The sequence below is a fragment of the Motacilla alba genome, chromosome 6, assembly GCF_015832195.1.
Source record: "Motacilla alba alba isolate MOTALB_02 chromosome 6, Motacilla_alba_V1.0_pri, whole genome shotgun sequence".
In the NCBI taxonomy this organism is placed as follows: Eukaryota; Metazoa; Chordata; class Aves; order Passeriformes; family Motacillidae; genus Motacilla; species Motacilla alba.
In genome coordinates this window covers 8,553,674-8,573,946 of record NC_052021.1, presented here as the reverse complement: position 1 = coordinate 8,573,946, position 20,273 = coordinate 8,553,674, and the positions used below count along the sequence as shown (strand labels likewise).

General features: G+C 40.2%; 1 protein-coding gene across 4 annotated transcripts in view; it reads left to right on the top strand.

Annotated features, from left to right (window-relative positions):
- The window catches only part of GRID1 (glutamate ionotropic receptor delta type subunit 1), a 486,075-nt gene extending 472,844 nt beyond the window's left edge, over positions 1-13,231 (top strand). For 3 of the 4 annotated variants that reach the window (XM_038140277.1, XM_038140278.1, XM_038140280.1), the window contains 2 exons: positions 17-52; positions 8,120-13,231. In XM_038140277.1, coding sequence (XP_037996205.1) covers positions 17-52; positions 8,120-8,548 — 465 coding nt within the window. In that variant the 3' untranslated portion in view covers positions 8,549-13,231. The remainder of the gene's footprint in view (positions 1-16; positions 53-8,119) is intronic. The other variant, XM_038140279.1, reaches the window with a different exon arrangement.
- The last annotated feature ends 7,042 nt before the right edge of the window (positions 13,232-20,273 follow it).

Here is a 20,273-nt window from a genome sequence, read left to right as displayed (position 1 = left end):
CCCTTTCCATCTGGAGATGGCCAATGATGTGAGGCTGGGCCTCAGAAGCATGGTGAGAATTTCTAATAAACATACAGATGATTGGTTTCCTGTTGAAAATGCCTGCACAGATGAATCCCTGTTAGTTTCCTCCTCATCTTTACCTTTCCCTGGAACTCCCCTTGGTCCTAACCTCTGTGTTGTTGGAAATGCCTGTAACTGCAGTCTGTAGTGTGTACACTGTAGAGGTTTCTCCGGTTGCAAGTTCTCCTTTCTCCTGAGTTCCTTTGCAGACACATTGGCATGCTCATCAACCAGCACTCATTCTGTACTGCATTTTGCTGCTTGCGTTGAGAAATGTTTCTTTGCATTTTCTTATTGTCCTGTTAATTTTTAACATCGTGAAACCTGTGGAAACATCTGTACCATGTGAACCACTCACTCATTCTCTTTGTCATTGGGTTACCAGCTGGTGAACCAAGGTTGGTAAGGATTTTAAAGCTTGAATATCTCAACATGAGGCTGGATGTCCCCTTTCATATTGAGTAACAAATGAAAATGCTATCACAGCCTCTTCCCTGGCAGGTTTGGGTCTATTGTGAGTCGTGAGGTCTAGACTGTTCTCTCTGTGATTGCACTTAGTTGATGGATGGTGGTGAACGTGGGAGTAGATCACTGCAAGACACTGCGGGGCAACCTGCTGTTCCCCCATCAAGACTGTGTCCAGGGTATCTATTCACAGAGGCAGGGATGCACTTCAAGAGGATAATTAAGACAAAGAGAGAGGTTTAGCTGGTTCAAAGTGATGTGCATTGTCAGCTTCACTGGCCTGCTGGGGAGATCACTGTCTGGGGTGTTCCTGGCAAGGCTCATAGGCAGGACCTGTGGGACACGTCAGAATTAGACCCCTGCTTAGATGTGATTTCAGCTTAGATAAATCCAGCCTGGGTGAGGAGTGCAACAGGACTGTGGGAAGATTTGAACTGCATCATGAAGGTTCTTGCTACTTGCACCAGTTCTGTAGCAAGTCACTGTTACTTGTTTGGTGTCTAGGCTTTTGCTAATAATTTCTTTACAGGTATTTTCTGGCTGAGGGTAGCTGGAAATAAACTTTGGCAATGTATTTGAAACAATTTTCCATCACATTAACATTGACTTTGCAGGATTCTGTAATATCTCACTTTTTTTTCAGGTTTACTTAGAAGAAAAGAGAGTGTTACTGTCTCTTTGTCAAGGAATTTCTGCTCTCTGGTGATGGACAGCATCACTTGGTGAATAAGGTGGCCTCTTGTACATAATTTTTATGAAGTTTTGTTTCTTTGCAGATGATTGCACATTGAATGGAATTAACATACTACAAAACTTTCATTTATTTTATTCTTTCAATTAGGTAACAGCCAACTGGACCTCACCTGATGTCAGTCTCAGTGCCTTCTTCTAACAGCTGCTTTATGGACGATAATTTAGCTAATTGCTAATTTAGAATACATGATAGAGCTTCCTCTTGTAAGAGCAGAAGCTTGATTGCAGGATTGGGCCTATTTCTAAAAGCAGGTTTTCAAGTAGACTCTTGAGGTGCATCCCTGCGCATTTCCAATAAGATTCTGGTATGGTCAAACCGGCTTTGAGCAGAGCACAGTCAGAAACCACTCAGCAAATTTTATGTAGCATTAAGTGCTATTTGACTGGGTCAGCTGCCTGTGTTAAATTAATGACAGCAGACATACATCACCATTGCATCTGTTTACACGTCCCTCTGCATTTCACTGCATTGTCGGCTGTGGAATCTCCGGAATAATGAGTGTCACACAGTGAGTCTTATTAAAAGGGGTTGTTGGTATTAATGTAACACCACGCTGTATTGTCATTGTTTTGCAGCACATCTATTACATATATCATCACTGCTTTTTCTTCTTGAGCAAGCCAATTATGCCTGGTTTTGCCAATCTGTCAGAGCCTCCTGGAATAAATTAAAATTACAGCTTTGCATATGCAGGAGCTGTAACTGAAAGTAATAATAATGACTCTGGGTGAATGCAGGATTTCAAAATAATCCTAACCAATTGTACACATGCAGAGTTGCTGCTGCTTTATTTCTCTTTAACAAAGTAAATATTTGAGTCCATGATGTCTGAAACCCCATGGACTGAAGTTGGTTGCTGGGTGGAGCTGTGGGGTTTGATGCTGAGGAAGCAGAGAATAGTTTCTGGATACCTGAGCATGGAAACTTCACTGTTTCAGGTTTTTTTTTTTTTCTTTGCCTCCTTTTTCAGTTTTGCAGTATGGCTGGCTGTGCCTGGAAGTGCCTCAGAGTGTTCCTTTCTAACTGGGTACAGGAGTGCAGACAGACCTTTGTCTCATGACCTCTGACACCTGTCATTATGAACGCACATGTATGAGTCAGGAAGACTTTTATATGGGTGGGAGAGAGACCAGCATGTTTCCTGGTCAAGGGCAGAAGAGGAAGTGTCTGTCTGACACTGGGGTTTGTCTCATATTTTGAAACCTATTCCTAATCACAAAATTACCTAATTTTTTTTTAAATAGTTCTTGCACAGAATGAAAACCTAATATTAGCATTTGTGTCTTGGTTTCTTTCTTTCATCAAAAGGTAATCCTTCATGTTGTCACCTAGGACAGGAAACAAAAAAAACAAACCAGACACGTGCCCTGATTGATGATTAAGGCTCTATTACCTTAAAGCTTTATTTTCTGCATATCTCCTGAGTCTTTTTAACTGCTTTAACAGGCTTTTAATTCTTGGCACAGTTACCAGCACCTGACTGGGAGGTATTGACATATGCAAGATATTCCCTCCCTGGATGAGCCTGTCTGCCCATATTGGCTAGGTTTCTGAAATTTTATCCTTCTGGGGTCACGGCCATCAATCTTTTTCTTCTCCAGTCTAGTGTGCTTTTATTTCGATGTGTTGGAAGTCGATGCAACTTATCACAGTTTTGGCATAGTTTTAACATCACATTTCTGTAGATATTAGACTTTCCTGTTTGGGCATTTGTCTTCTTTTTTTTTTTTTTTTTTTTTTGCCTTGATGGAACTGCTTCATCATCTTGTAGCATTTTTATGTCTTGAAGTGGCTTTTCTAGAACTCTATGATAAGCTCACAGAAATCACAAGTAAAAAAAACAGACACCACAATGGTGTCTTTAATTAAAATGTTTTTCTCAAAAAAACTTTCTCTTGGAAGATCCCAAGTGTTGCAAGCCAGTAAGCTAAGCAGTATTACCATTTAATTAATTCTATTTAGAATGATCTAGGCAGTTTCTTAAAAACATCAGCCAGTAGCTCCTTCCCAACACCCTTGAATTTGATCATGTTAACTGACTCGAAACCTCCCAATGAGTACCATATTCTTTCAATATGACTGCTCACAGGCATTATTAGAAACAACTGCCAAGAGTCACAGAAAAGCGAGGAAAGAGAAATTGATTACTCTGTTAATCATGGTGTCTGCATTTATATCTTGTCATAATTTCACTCTGTGTGAAAAGGGCAGGCTTGGTTAGTCCTGAAAGGGAGTCATAGTTTCTTGTAGGTGTGACCATGCAGGTTTAGTCATTTCCAGACAATTCTGGTGAGCATCCTCCAGATCCACTCCAAGCCATGGTGTGCTCTTGCTGTCAGTCATAGGCCATTGAACCTGTTGCTCATGATCAAGTGCTTGGGACATATCAGAAACCCTTCAAAGGCCCTTCCAGAACTCAAACTCACTGGGGGACATTGACTTTTCACTTGGTATTTATGCATAAGAGAATTTCCTGACCAAGAGCAATGTTTGGTTAGCTATTTTCCTTAAGCCTGCAGAGGATAAGCCTGAGTGTATAATAATTTTCCTTACACATTTCTTTTCTTCACTGATGAATTTCTTCAACTGATCTATTTGGAGTGCAACAATAATATTGAAAATAGAATTATGAAGCCAGCAAAGGAAAAATATTTTATCTTCTTCTGGCAACACAAGCATATACTTGTGTCCAACACAGCCACAGATGAGAAGTGAAGTTGAATTGGCATGAAATGTCTGAGATGAGACATATTTTTAATATTAACTAAATTTTATATATTAAGTGCAAAAAACTATTTTTTTTACAAGTTACTGATATTTAATGAGAAGCACAGAACTAAAAATAAAGGAGAACATGGAGCTGACAATGGATAAAACATAATAACTTTTAAGATTTCTTTTTCTGGCTTCATTGCCATTTAAACCTTTCTCCATTTAGCTTGTTAGTTTTCAGTAACATATGCTATGTTACTGAATTTCCCCGAAGAAAAATAAAGGAAAAAAAATAGGTTTACAGAATTTACAGAGTCTGAATGGCTGACTTGTCACATAATGCTATCCCAAAACCTCTGCTTCTGGAAATCATGGGATTCAAAGCAGTTTTATGGCGTGCAATGACAAACTAATCTTTTCAAGGGTTTCTGAATTTTATCTTGGGTTTTTTAAAAGGATTTGAAGAATCATTCATTCACCATTAAGATAGTCTCATACAAACCTTGACATTTAGTTATTTAGCTGCTCTTTTCTAATAAGACAAAGAAAAAGGAAAGAACCTTTAAAAATGTGATTTTATAATTCCTCAGAGACAAGTTGTTTTCCATAACCTTTGCAAACATTTTATTTTGACGATGAAAAGTGGAAATAATGTGAATTCCTGTTCTGTTGAAAGCCTTTAAAAACTTTTGTCTGATCTTAATAAGGCCAGCAAGTTGTCCTTAATGCTGAAGAAAGAGAAGTAGGCAAGTGAAATCATCACCCTCTTAAAGAGATCCCAAGCCTTTACTTCTCTATGTACTTCATAAATTGTTCTGATGTAGATAGAATGGGGTGTCTGTGTGCAGGAACTGGTTTTAATCTTTATTGAGAATGAAAATTTTAGCACAGTGAAACATGAGTTTGTATTGTGAAACATAAGAAACTGCAAATCCCACCATTTCCTGAGGGTGCTGTCCCAGGGTGGACTGTGCATAGCAGAAGAAAGGGCCTGTCAGGCCAGGAGAGGGGAACATTCCAAAGGATATGGGATGTTCCTTAATGCTCCTTAATAATCCCTATGGTCTGGACCTGAAGATATGTATTAAGAGCATCTCAGCTGTGGCTCCTCATGTTTACATCTTAAAAGGGCTCAGCTAAATATGTAACTAGGATTAATTCATGCTTTGAACTTTATAACCTTCTCTGCTCAGATGCTCCAAATGAAGATCCTGCTTCGTTCGCGAATTTATTTTCGCTCTGCAAACAATTAACAACTGCTTGTTGCAGTTATTGAAACCTTACCTTTCTCTCTAGGCTGACTTTATCCAAGTCACATTTTACTTGTTCCACTAGCAAAGCAAGGTGAATACACTTAGGATGTACTTGCAATTAAAAAAATTACAAATAAAACATTGGTGTATATTTTCACTTAAAATGATCTGAAGAAGGCATTAGTATTTGGCAAAAGCTCAGAAAAATGTAAATGAGTCATGAGCATTTCACCAAAGCCTCATTTAGGAATATTTGCTCTAATATTTGCTCAGTTCTAATCTGAGTTCTCTTTTGTTTTCTTATTTTGTAGTGGAGGCTTGACAAGAATATGAGTCCCAGATACTCAGAATGCCTGCTAGGAGTCTCCATCCCAGCCAGCAGCATCGTTTAGAAAAGAAGTAGTACAGGGTACCCAAGGGGGCATTACCTAATGGCCTTCTGGGACTTAGCTCCTTAGACACGGTATCATCATACATGGTGCTAGCTGCAGTTTGTGCACAAGCAGAACTTTGCAGCAAGCTTTTGTAGGCAAACAAGTGAGGAAAATGCTGCAGTGAGTGGCTGGGCATCTGTTCCAAAGGAACCCACCCAGAGAGGTTGAGCTTACTCCCATTGGGAATAATGGAAGAACTTTTCTCACGTTTGCCCCAGGTCTACAATTTTACTTCAAGAAAAAGGAACTGAGGAAATTATGAATTAAATCCATGTAATCCTCTGGCCACTGTACCATAAATCCTTAAGTTTCCTAGCTACAGAGTTTAGTACAAAAAAAAAACCAGAGTGTCTGAGTTATCATCAGCTTAGTGCATTGTCTAATGTTTTGAATGAAGGGCCCGACAGGCCAGGTGTGTTTGTTGTCAGGAAGGACTTAATACAGCTGCAGTGGTTATCTGATCAAGTGTTGTGTGATCCCTTCATGTCAAAAAAGTTTATTTTTTATTTTATTATCCATTGATTTTTCCCTAACTCAAAATTATCCCATTAAAGGATTTGGCTGAAAAAGCAGGATTTTTTAAAAGTTATTTGTTTCTTTGGTGAGGAAGATTAGATCCCCAGGTTTCTGGGAGCTTCATTGGGATTTTGGTGAATTTATGACCTAAATTAAATAGGAATTAATTTTCCACTGATTAGCAAAGAATTTGCAACATGCAGCTCAGCCCTGTGATTGTAGAGAATATGTATTCCAGTTGAAATCAATATGGATTTAGCCTAAGCTAAGGACACAGGTTTGAACTGTACATCATGTAACACTAATTCATTTCTAAACCCATGCAGGGATCAGCAAATTCAACGGTTCTTGAGTAATGTAGAAGGGGTGTTAAATCACAAGGTTACAATTGAATCTGTGGTTGACATTGACTGGAATCAAGGACTTTGGAGTTGGCTTGTCAATTTACAGGGGAAAGCAAAGTTGCAAAGCAGAGGATATCACTGGAATAAGATTGTAATTCTCTGTGCTCCACTTGAACACCAGTGATGAAATATTAAAAGGAGTGAGTGGCAGTGACACTTTGTGCTTCATTCCCTGAGCCTGGACTTTGGTATGAATCAGTAAGGCTGCTGGTGTTGTGTTAAACCAACATTTAAGCCCAGGTTGACCTTGGGCAGCCAGGCATTACTGGTACACAAAAGTTTTGGGTAGTCCTGCTTCCTAGTTTGGAGTCTTGCTGTCTGTGTAATGCAATTACAGGTTTGTGTTGGACCAGGGAATTTCTCCAGTTCCAGGGTTGTTGGGCTGTTATGCTTTGCTGCTATTCTGCTGTGTGCTACACTTGCATCAAATAACTACAACTGCAATCATAGCTGTGCTTTATGAAATGTAGAGAAATTATATAATGTAATACCTTTTTATTGGCAGTACAATGCTAGCTGTTAAAATTCAGTCAGACAGCATCCCAGGTGGTTGATTTCACCCTGCCAATTTTGTTGCTTTCCAGTTTGAGCATCTTGAATGCCGTACTGAGGTGATAAACAGCCCACTGTAGGTCTTTGCTACTTCAGGATTTAAAGACAACTCCTTTTGCTGTATTTCCTCATGGAAGCTAAAGTGTGTTGAGTGAGTGGTTCTGACAGACAGATGAAGAGACCACTCTGTGAACCTAGGAAACACATTCTCAGAAGATGGTGATGTGTTTTCTAAAGACCAACACTGTTTTCCTGAGCTCTGACCATAGATAGACTTTTCCACATGATGTGTCAAGATGACAGACAGCTTATGGTCTGTCATGCAACTGTTCCCAACACAAATGCATGGTCCCCTCCCCAGGGCTCCCAGAGTAGGCCTCTCTCAGTGCTGCTCCAGTGGGTTTCTCTTCTGTGCCACACAGGTGACCCAGGGCTTCCTGTTGGGAGGGCAGGAATTCATCATCACCACAACCCTTGGCCAGTAGATTTCAATGAAGCAACTACCCTGAAGTCAGGGGTTTTTTACTGACATGTACTTTAGAAAATGCAGGTACGTGAGATAGTGGTGATCTGTCATGTGGTGACAAGGGGCTGAGCTGCCCAGTGGAATGTGGAGTCCCAGGTCATTTGTTTGCCTGCTGTAGGCTTTTTTCTGAGCTCATGCGCGGTGAGACAAGGGTGTGAGGGATGTGCTGGTCCCTGCTGCCAGCCATCAGTTTACCTCCCAGGAGGATGGGATTGACAACATCAGGAGCTCCAGCAGGCTGAGATTGAGCTGGTGTTTTCTTCAGCAGGTTTTTCATCTGGAGATGTCACCAGACCCTGAAGTTTTGCACAGGCACAGTTGAAGTCCAAGTGATATAATGAGGGATCAGCAGCTCTCACAGTCACACAGAGGAAAGGAAAAGGGCCGGATGGGGTTGGCGATTATGTTTGGACTGATTGTTCTGGTTTCTTCCTCACTAGGACAAAGAAGTGAATCTGGAGCAGGTGCACAGACGCATGAACAGTTTAATTGATGAAGACATAGCCCACAAGCAGATCTCTCCAGCGTCCATCGAGATCTCAGCGCTGGAGATCGGTGGCATGCAGCCAGCTCAGACCCTGGAGCCGGTGCGCGAGTACCAGAACACGCAACTTTCTGTCACCACCTTTTTACCAGAACAGACAACTCATGGTGCCAGCAGGACACTCACAGCTGCCTCGGGCAGCAACCTGCCGCTGCCCCTGAGCAGCTCAGCCACCATGCCCTCCATACAGTGCAAACACAGGTCACCCAACGGAGGACTATTCCGGCAGAGCCCCGTGAAAACCCCGATCCCAATGTCATTCCAGTCCGTGCCAGGGGGAGTCATTCCAGAAGCAATGGAGCCCTCACATGGAACATCCATATGACGAAAACAAACAGTACAAACAACCAGCAGAGATTTTTAATACAAAATTTAAAAGAAACAAAAAAAAAAGAAAAAGAAAAAGAACTCTTACATTTTTCTTGTATATACTTGTAAATAATGAAAGAATGAAGTGGGGTAAAAGTGTATTTTGAATATTCCCAATTTTCGAAGTAAGTAAAAAACAAAACAAAAACAAACAAAAATGTATGAATGACTTTGTAAATTTTGTTCTATATGAATAAAAAGGCAAACTATTTGTGGTCGTTCTCAAGTGCCAAAGAAGACCTGTTACTGGGACTGAGGGCCATGCTTTTCTTTTTTTCCCATGGATTTCAACACTTATTCCCTTACAGGTATGGTTTTTTAAAGAGCAAAAAATGTATCTCTTTCTTGCTAGAAAAATTCACTATGCTCAGATTTCTCCTTTCCCCAGAACCCTGTTTTATAGCCAAGATGACAATTCACTCAGAGAACTTAGCAGCTGGTATTAGCATAGCAGTAAAAAATGGTTTAAAGGTGAATTATAACTCAAATTCAACAAACAATAAACAGAGAACATTTTCCTTCTAACAAGGATTTAAACTTCCACACAGTTTCTAAATTTAAGCACAGGATTATTGGATTGTGTTTTTACTGTCTGCTGTGCTGTGTGGCTCTTTTTATTTAACTTTCTGTGTTTTGTTATACATATATATATATAATATATATTATATATATTATGACGTATATATTATATATATAAATGCTTTGAGAACAACAGGTTTTAGGTTAAGGGGAAAGCTTTTAAGAAAAACTGCTCAGCTCTTTTGTTTCTTGTGTACATGACTGAAAATGGGGAGGAACCAATGGAGTGAGGCAAGGAGGAACTGTAACAGCAGGAGACAATGGCACTGCCGTGACTGTGCCCTCTGGTGACATCTCTTTCTTTAGGATTTCACTGAATTTGTTGTATAATGGATGCAATGCTCCCTGTTGAAATCATATCCCTGAATGACAAGACTATAAGCACAGCTCTGCTTTTTTTTCCATTGATTTTGTAAAGAGAAACATTTTAATGGCCATGTCTATAATCGTGGTAGAAATGGCTGTACAAAGCCTTTTTTTTTGGTCTGTGAAACACAGAGGACAAAGAGCAACACATATTGCTTATTTAATGTCTTGTCATGCAAATATAGTACCAGTGCAATGTCATATGACAAGAAAAAAACAAACCAAAATCTAACACATTGTTTCCTTCCCAAACTGAACTTTGAATGCCAAACATAATGGATCCCTGTACCCCCTCCTACTCTCCATGGATCATCACTCTCTTTCAAAATTGGGATAATTTAGTGTCTTCTCAAATTTGTCCCTAATACTAGGTTGTAATTTCCCTTTGCAGCTGGATTTGTTCACTTTATTGGAGCACTGCTATTTGGAAAGGGCTGTAGATCCTGGTGCGGCAAAATCACTGTCTACATTAGGGTGAAAAATTCTGTTTGAACAGAGGTAAAAATGCATTAACATCCCAGGAAAGTCAGCAGGCAATCTGGGTCAGGTTTTTGGGTAAATAAACATTCCATTCACTGCTCCTAATTTGATTTGCATAATTACACAACACGTATATTTATGGGGTGATTAAAGTCCCCACATTTTTACATTTCTACTTTAAGCAGTAGGGAGGAAAAGTCAAACTGTGACACAAAACCAGCCTTATGGAAGAGTATACTCAGCCTAACACTTTTTAAATGAGGAATATTGATGACGGGCTTACAGGAGGAGTACTCTTAGAGGGATTAATTTGTCTCTGTTGTCAAGCTGGTTCCTCAGGAAGATGGTGCAATTTTGTAGCTTGGCACAAATTGCACTATTTGCTGACTGGATTTATGCTATTTGGAGGTTTGGCCCGCAAAAACTTTGGATTTTTTTTCTTCTTTTGTCATATTCTTTTTCTTTTTGTTGTCTTAACAAACCTATGGCCACAGGAAAAAATAAATCTTCCATAAATACAATAATTAATTATGGCAGAAATAGCTGCACTAAAAGACTGTACACAGAAATCTGTAAAGATGATTTCGAGAAAGAGTGTAAGGATTTGTGTTGGGAAACATCTTTCATTTCATGACCAATTTAAGATTTTGGCAGAAAAGGTGCAAGGAGGTGCTTGAGTGGCTACAAAGGTGTGATCTGTTGTGGCACACAAACCTGCTGTTGGTTTCCTGAGCTGCTGCTGTGCTGTTACTCACAAAACATGCTGCTGACTTGCTGCAGCAAAGCCCAGAGCAGGGGCTTGAAACCCTCTTTTACTGAGGCATCTTCGCTTTCACATTAGATCTTTTTCATATCATAGACTAAAACACTGTAATTTTAACTGACCTGCATTTGTGAAATAAATTGTGAATACAATATATTTTGGGGATTAACTTTAGCATTCTTCATATTCAGTGTTCTCCTCCTGGCTTACTCTTGCTATGTGCTGTAAAGCTTGGAAGTGTGGTCTAACTTATAATTGATGTTAGAGCTCCTTTATTCTCATGCACAGACTATGACTCACCTGTTTGAATGCTTTGCAGGACTACATTTATGATGAGCAGGATCTTGAAGAATCAAACCACGCAGCCCTCTTTCAGGAAAGCATTTAAGCATGTGTGAGCCCTGTGGGGAGCACCTGTTTTATGCACAGGTGAAGTGCATTGCTGATTGATGGTGGAGTTAAAATGCAGGTCTCAAATTAAATATGTGCCTAATTTTTAGCAGGTGAGTGAGGTGGCCAAACTCCCTGGGACTACTCAGCTGCTTTAAGTTAACCTTAAGTTTTGAGTGCTTTGCTGCACCAGGGTCTACACACTGCAAAACTAGGACTCTGCAATGGATCTCTCACTGTCTAGTAATTATTTGTTTATATAAAAGTTAGCAAGTCATAGCTTGAGCCTGTCGGCCCTGAAGGAAGCTGTTAAATCCTTCATGTGCTAGTGGTTTAGTTTTAGATTATTTAAGCAAATCACCAGGTTCTCCTTGAACATAAGCAATGTTTCTTTCCCCATAACTTTCAGTTTTCAAAGTAAATGCAGAATGTATGATTTTCATATCCTGTCTCCTGTTTTATATTTGTATCTTCCTTTTGACAGATCAAAGCATTCACTTTCTATATAATATGTATTCACCACACACATGCATATATATATATATATATATATATATATATATATATGTGCAATTACTCACAGAAAAAGTGAGAAATATAATTTCCATGCGATGTAAATGAGCATAAGGTGAAAGCTCTCACAGAGCTGTGCTTATTTACACCACCTGCAGGTTTGACCCTTCACCTTTAATATCTGGCAAGTTGAAGTAGAAAAGCTGTAGAAGTTTCTGAAAACTTTGGAGACCAAACTGTGCTCTGGTTTTTCAACTGGAACCTCCCTGAGTGTACTTAAAATAGGGAATAATGTGTGATCCCAAATATTCCAACTCTTCTGGAATGTTTACATTGCAAAGGTGATTGAACATGAAATGTACCTTCCTTTTATTGTGCTCTTTTGATGATGAGCTTTCACAAAAGTGACATCTGTGGCACAGCACTTCTAGCATATCTTGTTCTACCAACCCATTAGTTTAGAAATTACTTTCTTACGAAAATGTGACTCAGTTTCTTCTATTTGCTTGCAATCCATGGGCAATCTGCTTTCAATCTGAAGAATGCATTGCTCTTATTTCTTAGTATGTCATGTTTTCCTATTGCAATGGAAAAAAAAAAAGAGTAATTGTGCTTTTTAATTTCAGAGTTGAAACTTGATAGAATGTTTTTATGCTGAGTTACAACTACATGTGTGCAATACTTGTCTTGCAAAGTGAAGTTCCCAATATCTGCCTTGCTTCAATAACTATTGCTGCATTGTAGGCGAAGTCTCAGCAAAACAACTCTTTCTTAGTCTGCTGATAGAATAAACCACTTAAACCTGGGTTCTCACCTGTGTAAATCAGCTTCCCTCCAGGGAATGGGTCAAGCTTACTGAGTTTCAGCAGGTGAAGGTTGAGCTCTTAATATTGGGCTCAAGAGCACTCCGTTCTATAAACTGGGGTAGCTCTGAAAAGGCAAATGTCTCAAAAATTAACCTGAAAGAGGAACTCTATTACAATTTTGAGCATGTAACATGGATTACAGTTTAAACTTTATGCTGGGATTGCTTAAAGAAAGAAAATTTTTCCTAAAATCTGTTTAAACTTCAGAATAGCTCTCTTCTGAGCTTAAGGCTGTGGGTTGGTGACAAGTGGAGCATTCAGAGGAAATCACGTTAGTGGGGTGGTACAGAAACCACAGTGTTCAGACCTTGTTATTTTATTTTATTTTGCTTTACTGACTTGAACTTACATTGTGAGCAGCTAAAGAGTGACATAAATCTAAACACAACACATTTGGGGGACCCTGTCGGAAATTTCTCAGAGAAACCGCATCCTTTGGCATCATCCTGGGAAAGGCAAGGAGAAAGTCAGAAGAAAACTCTGAAGAAAGGCAAAATTAAAGGTAAAAACTGACATGTGGTGAAGGGGGAGGGAGAAAAGAATGGTTACAACTCATGTTTAGTAAAGCTGTATTACTTGTATGAGAAGCCTCAATTCCATCATACAAGCAGTTGCCTCAGCTAATTATTATTTTTCTTAATTTTTAGGAAACAAATAAAAACAACATTTGTTCTACCAGAAACAGTTGTTATATTATTTAAGAGTTGAAATGATTTGTTTGGCGGGGCCTGTTTTTTGGCTTGATTGTTGCTCAGCTGGGGAGAATCAGCTTTAATCAGTGATTTCACCCAAGGCAGCTGTGGGCTGTTTGCTGGGAGACACTCCCAAGGGCTGCTTAGGGCTGCAGCTGGGACAAATCACCTCAATCAGCTCCAATCAGCTCCCCATAAAGCTCTCACTTCTCAGGCTGTGGGGAAGATTTTGGGCTTTGTGCTCTGAGCGGCACAAGCCTCTGGATTCCTGGAGACGGGTGGTGCTTTCTTCTGCTGTTGGAGGGAAGCAGAACAAAACGTGGGTTCTCTAAGCTTGCAAGGTAGCCAATAAGAGAAGCAGGTAGTGTATAAAGCTTTAGCTTTTTACTGAGTTTTGTTTTGTCCTAAATTTACTGTCAACCTTAGTAGAGTTTTTTTTTTTACTTTTTTTTTTTTTTTTGCACTTTCAGGTATACTACTCAAATTATTTTCATTTGTCCCTACTGAAATGGATAGCTTTCTTTGAAATCAATTAATGCTGGTAGAAACTTCACGTTGTGTTGTAGTAGATCAGAACTATGGGAGAGTTGCTTTGTGTTTTTTAAATTTATTTTTGCTAGGTTTCTTTGTAAGATGTGTTATCTTTCAGTTACTGGTTCTGTTGTTGCAGTTATAAAGCTCTGTAGCTTTGAGGAGGTCTGTTTGGCCTCTATGTTACACAAGGAGGAGAAATTCTCAGAATCATAAATGCATACAGCAAGGTAAGAAAAAAGCTTGAATAAAAAAATAAAATAAAAAAAAAAAGAAATCTCTGCCCATTTTGCCAGAGTTTCAAACGCTTGGATGAGTTGCTGGGACAAAATCTGATTTCTGAATAATATGCTACGTGTGACTGTAGTGTAGATATTCTCTGAAGCATTTCTAGGTGAAAACCCCACAACACAGCTCATTGTGCCCCCAAGATGTTTTCAACATAAAGAGTTTTGTTTAAATTTTTAACTGTTTTGTTATAGTGCTACAATGGAAACTGTATGGACAGGGAGATGGAACCTGAAGGTTTATTACCTACAGCTGTAGGTAATTATCAGTCTGCTTTCAGACTCTAATTTTAAAAAGTCAGTCATGAAAGGAAGCATCTTGAAAGTTATTCTGTTTCAGTATTTTTCTAAAATTCTTTTTATCGTGTGAAATGTGTGTATCTGTTTTCTGATGGCATTATTTCCAAAGTGGTTAAGTAGAACACAGCAGAGCTCTACACTTCAGGTGAGAATTGCAGCTAAAAGAACAAAAGGGATTGATGGTGGAGTTAAAATGCACTGTTCAAATTAAATATGGGCCTAATTTCAAGCAGGTGAGTGAGCTCCTTAAACTCCTGGAGACTACTCAGCTGCTTTGAATTAACCTTGAGTGCTCTGCTGCCCTGGGGTCTACCCTGAACTGCAAGTCTACACACCATGACAACTGTGAAGAGAGATCCCAGATTTATATAGCCCTTTCTAGATATCAGCAGAAAAGAAGTTGGCTTTTGTTTAATGTGTTTTTATATGATTTATATTGAAGCAATTCTGTTAAATTAAATACTTACCCGCAGCAAAATATGCCAGCCCACTGAAGTGCTGAAATGCGTAATTGCAAGTTAATCTAAGCAGACGCTGAGATGTTTCTGTGTTGGCTCTGCTGCAGTGGCTATAGTTACAGGTTTCAGACCCTTTTTCATCTTGGGGCACTAGGAGGGATTCCAGTGGGCTTGGTCCTGCTTGCTGCCCACTGCCCCCAGAGGAAGGGCCAGGGGTGTCCTGCTGGGGGTGAGGCAGTGGGGTGTGCCCATGTGTGGGGTTTGCCTGTCATGGGGATGCTGCTGTGCAGGGTTGGCTCTGTTGCTGCTGCTGGGAAAATAATGGGACAGGAGAAACTCCTGACAAGTGCTGGCTGTGGGCAGGTAGAGCACTTACAGGCTGCTGAAATTTAGTAGTTCTGCATTTCAGCTGCCGTTTAAGAGCTGGCCAGGAAAATAGATTGTGATGTTTTGCTTGATTCTAAAGCTAGCTTGGATGACAGTGAGAATTCCTGGGAGGGTGCTTTGGCCACAAAAGCTTTCAGCTTTAGGTTTAGCAGGCATTAATGTGGCAGTAGAGCCCCCAGCTTTACTTCCAGTGGAGTGAGGTGGCATTTCAAGGCAGGGTTTGCTGCAAGCATCCCAGAGAGCTCCTGCTGTGGGAGCAGGGAGCCCCAGAGCAGCACTGGCATGGGGAGCTGCTGGGGAAAGGGAATTGGAGGCAAGCCTGGGGAGGAGCTGGGGGACTGCAGGTCTCCAGAGAGGAGTGCTGAGGGTGCAGGCCCATCAACAAGGGTTGGTGAGGCCTGGAAATTAAATGGCAAAAATGCTGTATTGGGAGTATGAAGGTGCCCTGGCCCATGGACTGGGGAGCATTTGACTTGCTGGATGCTGCTGTCATTGTTTACATAAAGGTCTCCTGAACTTCACGTGCTTCTACACGGTGGAACTTGCTGTTAGACTGGTCCTGGCACAGTGGCTGTATTGGCTGTGCAGATATTTTCATGCTGGTTTAAGTCCATGCTGTTGGATTTCCCCTCCTGTTCTGTGTCTGTAGGTCAGCTCACACATCTTTCTGGGCTGGGATTAGTCGAGCAACATTTACCAACCCTTTGGCAGGGGGAATGTGCTTTTACAACACAAGAACAATTTCTTCTTGTGCATTTGCATTCCTAGCTTTGTCTTGTCATTCATGTCAAAATGTCGAGCAGAGAAACATATGCTTTCAAATGGAGTTTCTGCAAACCATTTGGATCAATAAGGACTGTCTGTCTGCGTATTTGTAACATCTGCCACAGAGGAATATGAAGCTCTGTGAATTCAGTGGTTTAGTAAACCATATTTTACTCCAGACTGTAGTTTGTTGACGTTCAGTGACAGAAAAATATCGCTGCTCTGGGCAATGCAGAGGTCTATTGTAAAGCAAATCCTGCTTTTTGGAAAGTAGATGTTTCATCTTCTGCACACAGCAAATACATGCCATCCTGACAGGCTGGGCCATTAATCCCCAGACGTGTCATTTTTGGCTCCTGACAGCTCAATGCAGCTGCTGATCATCCCTGGGCTGCTCTGATGGCTGGTGCAGTCAGTAACTTCAGTTATTGTGAGACAATACCTGAACAACTTCCAGGGTTTCAGAGAGAAACCACCTGCTTGAGGACACAAAGAGGGGTTTGGATTGGAGAGAGCATCTGGCCACATTCTGTATGAGCACAGAAGGTGAAGGCTCCTCTGTGCCCTGCCTGGTGAGATTTGGATGCTGAGGTACACCTCTAAGGGCTGGAATATTGCATCCAGAAAATGGTGATGGAAGGCAGGATAGGAGAAAGCTCTCACAGTTAGAGAGAGCTGGTACCAGAGTGTGGGACAGGTAAACAGCTTGCTTGACCCCAGAGCAAAACTTCCACCAGGGCATAGGCTTTTTTGCCATGAAAACCGCGAGGTTGCAAAAGAAGGATCCTCAAGTGCTAGCCTGGATATTAAGGAGTTGGGCAAGTCCCAGACCTTTAGTTGTAAAGCTGCTTAGTTCCACAGTATTAAGTGCCATGAAAAGTGTGTTAAACCTTTTATTAAGAGCTCAAACAGCACACAGTAAAAGCACGCAAAATGCAAAGTGTTAAATTAGAGTGTCAATTTAATTACTCTTTATCACCTAATCCCTTTACCTGTGTGGATTGTCAAAGGCAAACCCTTCTCTGCCTTTCAGGGAAGACTTGCAGAGGTCCTGTGGGGGGGAGGGAAGGAGGGGAATTGGGGAATGCTGTCACACAGGCGTGGAGGCAGACCTGAGCAGGACTAATGCATGAGCAGGGGCTGAAAGAGGTGGCTGTGGTGGAGCAGGTGAGCCTGGCTTTCCCTTCCCTTTTGGGGGAGCAAGGTGTGAGCCAGAGTGCCAGCAGCTGGAAATTGCACCTCTCATGGATGGGGATCTTGGGTTTTTGGTTTGGTTGAGGGTGGGGAATAGGAATTGGCTCTACTCTGGCACTCTGAGTCAGCAGTGCCTTGGGCAGGAGCAGGCTCAACACCAGGCACTGGGACTGGCAGTGGGTTCTCTTCAGTGGCTAGAACTTTAGTTTTTTTCAGCCTTGACCTCAAACTGTTATAAGCACAAGCATTAAGACATATTTTTAAAAAATAGTTTGAGGGAGAATTATTTTCCTCACCAATGAAGTGCTTATTTTTTCAAAGACAAAAGCCTCTGTATATGTGGGATTTGATGGTAAGATAACAATGTATTAAAAAAAAAAATTCCTCCTCTGGAGCTGCTGTGCTTCTGAGTTCTTTTTCTTTTTTTGCATTGGAGTATATTATTTGAAATTTTCTAAATTTTAGATTTGATCAAAGCTGACAGTGGAACTGAGGGTCTGTAATTCATCTTGTTGGGAATTGTATAGGATTTTTGTTTTAAATTAGCTGGAGTTGAAAGTCAAAATGATTACTCCATGAGTTGCAAATTAGAAATGTTCATAGTTGATAAAGAAACATTAAAACTTCACTTTGCTTTTGTTTTTAAAAGAAGCAGTTAATTGGAAATAATTAGCATTAAATTACTCACCTGGCTTTAGTTATGATGGGTTTATTAAGTCATTATTGAGAGATTGAATGCTGGCACATGTTGATTATATTTAGATGTCACTTGCCTTTGTTTTTTCAAGTGCTAGAAAGAAATAGCTCAAGTCTTTTGACAGCCAAGAAAAAAAGGGAGAAGTTAGTGCTATGATGGAGTCAAAGACATTTTAAAGTCTCCCAACTATTAAATTTCGATGGGACTTATAAGCCTCACTCTACAGAGCCCCTTTGATAGTCCCTGATCAAAGCAGAAGTCAGTTCAACATTATCTTGTGCTTGTCACATCAGATGCATGGATTGAGTTTTCCAAGCTGTTTCACTCTTTTGGGTGAAAAATTCAAAACACCCACCCTAATATTTGTGGAAGGTGGGTTTTTTAATTTTATTTTGGGTTTTTGTGGTGCTTTGTTTTGTTTTTTGGTTTTTTTTTGTTTTTTTTTTTACTTTGGTAAGTTTCATTATTTTGAATATGTTTTCATATTAATAATTGGAAAATTTCAGACAAGTTTTGCATCCACCTGCAAGGAGAGAATATGGAAAAGAGGCCTTTAAATCACGATTATAACTCAAAACAGTCTAAGTACTTTAAGCCTTATTCTGTCTCTGGGCAAAGGCTCATACCATGGGGCCTTTGGTCTCTGTTGCGGTACAAAACACAGAGTTGTGCATTTGTGAATTCTGATAATGTGAAATATTTCAGACTGATTGAATCTTCAAATGCTGAATGTTTGCTTATGTCTTCTATTAGATATCCTTTGTGAGCCATAGAGACCTTAAATCCTGTGGAAAAAACCCAACTGTTCAAAAATAAAAGCAGTAGAGAAGCCTTTTAGCACTGTAAACAGCTATTACTTCACTCCTAATTCTGTCTATATAGAGAAAAAGGACTATTCATGCAGAGGCCATTAAATAAACTGCAGTAAATATCGCTTATATTCTATTAATGCTAATGTCTGTACATTTCAGTCCTCTTTAGTAAATTTAGTTCAATTATTTCTGCAGCTTCTGATGGGATAGATTTGTTAAAAATATCATATTAGTGTATAAGCACAAAGGTGATGTTACCTCATTTAATGGGATACAGAAGGAGTATTTATTTTTACCTGTTTGCTCTATAGTGGCTATTGTTCCAAGTGCACTAATTTTAAGAGCACAAAGAATTGTCTTGTGTAAGTGAATCAATCTGGCTGAAAAAGCAGAGGCACTTTTGAGTAATGGGGCACGTAATGGGGTCCTTCTGCCTTTCAGAAAACCTTGAATTAAAATGTTTTGTTGTTTGGGTAGATTTTTTATTTTTCCTGTCAAGTGTTTTTTTGTTTGTGTTGTTTTGTTTTAATCTTGAATGGGAAGACAGAAAATGTTCAGTGTTTCCCTGGCTTTCCTTTGCATGTTTGTTTTTAAGGTTGCTGCAATACAGGTGGTGTATGAAGATTTTGGGTGATTATAAGGTCAGAATTTTTGTTGTTTGTTTGTGGGTTGTGTAAGTGTTCCTGTTGCAGTGAAGAAAGTGGCCGCCAGGTCCCAGCCTTAAGAGCAGGGAATTATTTTCTGTGTAGCAGGATCTGTCCTCTCTGTGACTCAGTCATAGTCAGTTCTTACTCAACTTCTCCGAGAACTAAAAGCTTTGATGTATTGCAGTGGCTGATGTAAATCAGGAAAATTTTCTGTGGACTGTGATCTATCACACAGTGCCGAATTATGTCACCTTCAGGCTTGACCCCTCTGCACTGTCACAGGCACAGTTGGCAGTTTTCTCAGATGTTCCAAGCAGAATAAAGCCTATCTGGTTATAATGGAGGGAAAAGCAAAGCAGTGGGAAAGAGAAGCACTCCACTCCTCCCAGTGCTGCAGCTGTGTGCCTGCTCCTCACTGGGGCTGCTGGTGGACCATGGCTGATTTGCCAGCAAGATTAGCTGGAGATCTGCCTTGTTACCTCAGGAAGATGAGATTTCTAACTGGGCTTTTTCTGTTGTCCCTCCCATGTTCTTCAAAAGCCTCAGCTGTGGTTATCCAGCAGAGCATATCCATGCTTTCCAGCTGCTCCTTGCTTCCCTTTTCTGGGATTTGCCTGCATGAAAATCCTTTTCCTTCTGGAAGGAGTGATCTGCTGTACATTTGACATGGCTCCCCTGAACTATATTTCTTCCACTGGAGTCATTTATTTTTTTCACAGAGTAATTTGGGGATTTAAGAATATCTATCTTCTTGTTGGTTGATATACTTGTGCAGCTGATGGAGTGGAAAAAGGAGGGATGTGTGTGGGGCAATTCAGCAGAAAATAAATAGCAAAATAATTTCAAAATCTAAATTTCAGTGTCTGGGGAGAATTCTGTTTAGCCAGTAAAAATTTGTAACTTTGTCCCTTGAGTACAGTGTATTAGCATTAAAATAATTGTCATTGTATGCAA